Source organism: Herpailurus yagouaroundi, unplaced genomic scaffold (assembly GCF_014898765.1).
Source record: "Herpailurus yagouaroundi ecotype Mexico unplaced genomic scaffold, PumYag 190, whole genome shotgun sequence".
NCBI lineage: Eukaryota > Metazoa > Chordata > Mammalia > Carnivora > Felidae > Herpailurus > Herpailurus yagouaroundi.
The window spans coordinates 10,236,717-10,242,716 of NW_024412421.1; the positions used below are offsets into that span (position 1 = coordinate 10,236,717).

At 52.0% G+C, this 6,000-nt stretch overlaps 1 protein-coding gene across 13 annotated transcripts in view; it reads left to right on the forward strand.

Annotated features, from left to right (window-relative positions):
• Window positions 1-3,102, forward strand: part of NLRC5 (NLR family CARD domain containing 5) — an 85,965-nt gene extending 82,863 nt beyond the window's left edge. For 12 of the 13 annotated variants that reach the window (XM_040498076.1, XM_040498079.1, XM_040498084.1 and 9 more), the window contains 3 exons: window positions 727-810; window positions 1,116-1,199; window positions 2,027-3,102. In XM_040498076.1, the coding sequence (XP_040354010.1) occupies window positions 727-810; window positions 1,116-1,199; window positions 2,027-2,138 (280 nt within the window). In that variant the 3' untranslated portion in view covers window positions 2,139-3,102. Of the gene's footprint in view, window positions 1-726; window positions 811-1,115; window positions 1,200-2,026 lie in introns of those variants that run through there. The other variant, XR_005797711.1, reaches the window with a different exon arrangement.
• Window positions 3,103-6,000: the final 2,898 nt, after the last annotated feature.

A 6,000-nucleotide genomic window follows, 5' to 3' on the forward strand; every position in this document is an offset into this window, starting at 1 on the left:
CTTATAACTACCTTCCTTTTATTTTATTTATGTATTTATTTTTTTAATGTTTATTTTTGAGAGAGAATGAGCAGGGAGGGGCAGAGAGAGAGGGAGTCACAGAGTCTGAACAGGCTTCAGGCTCTGAGCTGCCAGCACAGAGACCGATGTGGGGCTCGAACTCGTGAACTGTGAGATCATGACCTGAGCCGGAGTTGGACACTTCACCGACTGAGCCACCCAGACGCCCCATAACTACCTCCTATTTAGGGTTGTGAACACAGGTTTTCCATTGATGGTGGTGATGACCATTCCCTAAGATTAATTTCTTGAAGTGAAAAAAGCAGGGTGGGGGTGAGGACTGCTTTAAGAAAAATATCACACAAAAGTAGAATACAGGAGGTGCATGGATAGAGCAAAAATTATGATAGAGGCACCTGCGTGGTGGAGGTTTGGACCCTGGCGTTATTGCTGCAGACCGTGTGCTCTGAGTTGTCTGCACAGCCAGCTCCTGAGCTGTCTGGGGTCTTGAGGCATGACCAGTTGGAAAATGGGGTTCAGGAGCGGAAGGGACTACCTGTGCTCCGAAGTCTTTGGGGAGGCCACACAAGCACTCCATCTTGGCCTTCCTGGCACCTGCGTGGCAGCCCCCCATCGTGGGCCGCCAGGCCTCCCCACCTGCCTCCTTGTCTCACCCCTCGGCCTCCCTGTTCTCCTGCCACTGACCTTAGGTCCCCTACCCTGCAGGCTGTCCTGGAATGTGCTCGGGGACGAGGCGGCTGCCGAGCTGGCCCGGGTCCTGCCGCAGATGGGCCGGCTGAAGAGAATGGAGTATGAGGGGCACCTCCTGGGAAACCAGAACTAGGGGAGGGCGCGAAGGGGAACCTGTATCCTGGGGAAAGCTGAGAGGCCACTGGGTCAGGCCCCTGCCTGCAAGGGAGCCCTCAATGAGTTGCACACTCTGCTCCAAGCCCGTGCCGACTTTCACTCTCCTCGGGTCCCCGCCTTTGGCTTTCCCGCTGCACTGTGTTCTGTTGGGTTCCGTTGGGCCTGGGGTAGGGGGGATATAGGGAAGCCCATCCCCCACACTCATGCCAGTTTCTCTCTTTCCCTTCTCTCTGCTGTCTGTTGGGAAGCCTGGAGAAGAATCGGATCACAGCTTGTGGAGCCTGGCTCTTGGCTGAAGGGTTGGCGCAAGGGTCTGGCATCCAAGTCATTCGGTAACAAGGGCTCACAGGGGCAGAGATGGTGGGTGGGAGGCCACACCAACCTCTACAATGTAAGGGGACTGACTCCCTGTGGGAGGGGGCAAGACCCGGGCTGGGGATTATCAGAGGGGACTTGCATCACTCCACCAGGAATTAGACAGCAAGCAGACCTCGATCAAATCCCAGCTCTGCCATTTGCCAGTTATGCAACTTCGTGTCAGGAATTCAACCTCTCTTCTCCTCAGTTTTCCCCATCTGTAAAATGGGGTCAACGATAGTATCTACCTCAGAAAGTTTCTAGGAGGACTAGACGATTATATGAAGCACTGAGCACAATGCCTAGCACGTAGTAAGCACTTAAAATTATATAATCAGAGCCACCACGTACAGTTTTAGAGGCTGTGCACTGCACAAGGGCATTGCCACCAAGGGACATCATTTATATAGTTGACATTCTGAATTTCTAGTAAATGGTAGTGAAGTGTCTTGTGCTATGGAAATCGATATCTTATGACAGTTTCAAATGATGGAAGTAGAGTGTCTTGAAGAAGATAGTTTTTCCTTCTTCTCCCAAATGTGTCATAAGAGCATGGCCCCGGCTGGGATCGCTAGCGCCCAGAGATGGAGACCGAGTGGGAGAAGTCGGGAGGTGGGTGTGGAGGACACCCTCTCCTGAGGGTGGCCGTGCTCGTCTAATACCTGCCTCTGCCAGGTAGCCCTGGGCATGGCTCTCCCCCTCATGGGCTTGGGTCTCCCCATCTGTAGATCAAACGGGGGATGGAGACAAGAGAATGAGTGAGCAACTCCTAGACCTGAGTGCCTGCCTCTGTGCCCTGCAGCCTCTGGAACAACCCCATTCCCCCCAACACGGTGCAGCGTCTGCAGAGGCAGGAGCCCAGGCTGGACTTCGCTTTCTTTGACAAGCAGCCGAAAGCCCCTTGGGGTACTTGATGGCCCCCTCAAGGTCCTTCGAATACAGCCAAGTGAAGCCAGCTTCCACCCACCAGGACTGAGGGCTCGGGAAAAGAGCCGCAGCTGGGTCCCCCTGTATGCTGCCCTAGGAGGGCGGGGCCTATTTGTCTTGCTACAGTCTTCAAGAAGGTCCCAAAGCCTGGTGTGGCCAATAGACTACCCTGCATCACATGTGATATTCATGAGCAGTCGGGGACATGTCGCACAATGAGAGTGTCGTGATGTGATGGGTGACACAGGTCGCCCGTGGCAGAATTCTGTGTGGCGTTACATAGAGCTTGTGGTGTGGCCTCGGGGTCAGTGTCATGGGTCCTAGCAACACACGTGGCAGGACATATGATTTGTGGCTCATAGATGGCATGTGCTAGCTGCTCATATCGTAGGATATATGCTGGCAGGATACCCTCAGGCTGGTACAAAATCTAATTTATTACTTTTTAAAGGCAAGTCTGTATTTATATATTGCATTTCCAGAGCATCTAAGCTAGGGAATGTCCTCCACCCAGAACTGGGGATGGGGAGAGGTGTCCAAGCACTGATCAGCCCAGTGGCCTGAGAACCAAGCCAGGGACTCAGCCCTGAGGCTTTTGGATGAGTCCCCTCCTGCCTCAAGCCTCAGTTTTCCCATTTGTGAATGGGATGACTCCCTCCTCTTAAACACTGGCTTCCAAGGACTTTGGGCCCAGGGCTAGGTACAGTCCGTGGGAATGGACAGGCCTACTCTGACCTATGTAAGGGAAGAAGCCAGGTCTAAGGGTGTGGGGATAGGCACTACCAAGATAATCAGGCAAGGCCACTGGGTCCAGTCACTACCTCACCAGGATCCAGGTGAGTTCCCAGGGGCTGCACGTGCTATGTAATATTCTTGTTGCTTCCAAGGACGGCCCTGCTACACTGTAAGCCAAATTTGACCAATAAATGTGGATCGTGTTAACAGCCTCTACCCTGAGTCTGATGTATCCTGGTAACTCACCAAGGTCAGAAGTGGTTCACCCCCTGCCCCAGGGACTGGAGAGTAGGACAGATGACAGAGAGATGAACTGAGAGGAGCACTGGCCTGGGAGTCAGGAGACATGGGCTTAACTCCAGACTCTGTCTCCATATGGTCACGGGCTCTTGGGCAAGTTGCCTTCTCTCTCCTGACTCAGTTGTACTATGCGGGTATTATAGAAGCTCGAAGGGTTAGAAACATTCTTTGTTGGACCTGCATTGTATTTAAACTCTTTTTGGAATCAATTGCCAGTATTTAAAATTGGGAACTTTTTAAAAAAAAAATTTTTTTTTTCAACGTTTATTTATTTTTGGGACAGAGAGAGACAGAGCATGAACGGGGGAGGGGCAGAGAGAGAGGGAGACACAGAATCGGAAACAGGCTCCAGGCTCCGAGCCATCAGCCCAGAGCCCGACGCGGGGCTCGAACTCACAGACCGCGAGATCGTGACCTGGTTGAAGTCGGACGCTTAACCGACTGCGCCACCCAGGCGCCCCTAAAATTGGGAACTTTTACATGAAAATCTAGATTTTCAGCTTTTGTTAGGTGTTGGTCCCACATTCTCACTCAAGAGTAATCCGGGGAGTCATATGACCATGCCCTTTGGATATGACACATACCTCCCAGTTTGCCACAGTCCCCACCACTCCCTGATGTATCACCCCTCCCTTTTGCTGCTTGCCTGGCAGTCCTTGTGAGAGCCTAGAATCTCCTGGCCTAGAGGGGTCCACTGGTGGGTGGAACATTAAAAACATGGCTTTGGAAGTCAGATGGGCATGGAATGGACTGTGACTTGACTCCTTGCTGCTGGTCTTTGAAGACAAGAACTATTTCTGGACAAGGGTTAGTAACCACCCCCGCCCCCCAACACCCCGGACCTTTGGAGGCACCCAGGAAGCATGGTATACAAAATCCCTAATAGGCAGTGGGTAATGGTTTATTGCTATTTCCCTTCTCCTTTTAGGGTTGAATACCTATGAGGTGAAGAGATGCTTGAAATGACAGGAGAACAGCACCCACTCTCCGTCACCTGCCTGTGGGTTGAACAAATTGATCACAGGGCGCCTTCCCCCAGAGCTGCACCCCATTGTGAAAAAGCGGGCAGACAGGGTGCAGTTACAGCTTAGCGCCACTAGAGGGCAGGTTGGCCCACTGGTGATTCCTGAGATTACTTCCTATTGGACCCAGAATGAAGTTAAGAGGTGATGCTAGGGGCCTGTCCCACCTGGCCTAGGATCCTGGGATACTCTGCTTACTAGTGGTTCACCTGGGTGGCTCAGCCCTGACCTTTGCCGTTCTCCATGTTGTCTCCTGTCCCCCGCCAAGCACGAGGAGAAAGTCCTCCGGCCAAGTGCCAAGCACCCACACCCCACACGAGGACACTCTTATCGGGCTAGGGTCAGGGCACACCTGGCACCGAATGGGGCCATGATCCTAGTCATGGGGGAGGGGATGGGCAGGCAGAGGCTCTAACAAGTTTCCCCAGAAAACTGGAACCCCAAATGCTATCTCTCCTCCCTGGGAAATGATGCCAAGTTGACTCTGGATCCTTCATACCAAGCGGGGGAGGGGTGCTTGTACTGTCCTCTCTCTGTGCCCAAAACTGGAGTATGAGTCCCTCAAAGCCTGAAGGTGACTTTCCCAGGAAGTCATGGCTGAGGAAGGAACAGGGCACCAACCAGAAGCTCCAGGCCAGATGAAATGCACACCAGGAGAGCCCGGAACTCAGGGATGCTCTTCATTTGCTGCTTATTTGTTTTACATTTTCCTTCTTCTCTCCCTTTCAGCTCTGGCCAAGTTCTAAACCCCAAGAAACTTTCAGCAGCTGCCCTGAGATAAACCGTATGTTGGGCACTGCAGAGCTGGCTGGGCCCGCTACGGGCGGTGTGCAGGCATCTCGTTCCTTTTATTAATCTTCCTCTGCAGCCACCTGCTTGCTGGAGGCCTGGACTGTTTTTCTACCCAACACCGATGAGGTCCAGTCTCCCTGCCCCCTTCCTCCGAAAAGTAAGCTGTTTAAATAGACGCATGAAACAAATACAATTCAAAGAAAAGTGAGGCTGTGGCCAAGTGAGCAGGGTAATGAACATGGCGCTCGCTCCCGATTTCTGTACATGAATTTTCTCCCCAAGAATGTGAGCCGGCTGGTAAGTACTCTCGTCTGTCCGCAAGGCTGGGAGAAGCTCATTTTGCTACTTTGTCACTTGGCCTCTGTCCTATGGTTTTACAGATTGAACATCCACCTTTCTGATGGGCATCACAGAATCTCCCTTCCTATCCCCACAGGCCTCAAATCCTCCCAAGTTGCCCCTTCCATCCTGGCCCCAAACACACACGTCTGAAATCCACTGTCCAGGCCACTGCTTCTTGAACTATAAAATCACAGTTACAGAAACTGTAATGTGCGTCGAATCATCTGGGGATCTTGTTAACAAGCAGATTCTGGTTCAGCAGATGTTGGGCAGGGCCTAGGATGCTGCATTTCTAAGAGCCCCCACGTGATGTCTATACTGCTGGACCACACTCAGCTTTGCAAGGCTATCAACCAGTGAGTGGGTCTCAACCCTGTCTGTGCATTAGAATCACTTGGAGAACTTTTTTTTAATGCCTTTTTAAAAATTTATTTATTTGTTTTGAGAGAAAGAAAGCATAAGCAGGGGAGAGGCAGAGAGAGAGAGAGAGAGAGAGAGAGAGAATCCCCAGCAGGCTCCCCACTGTCAGCGTGGAGCCCGATACAGGGCTCGAACCCATGAACTACAAGATCATGGCCTCAGCCAAAACCAAGAGTCAGAGCCTCAACCGATTGGGCCCCCAGTCTCCCCTAAAATGCCTTTTTAAAAAAACAGAGTA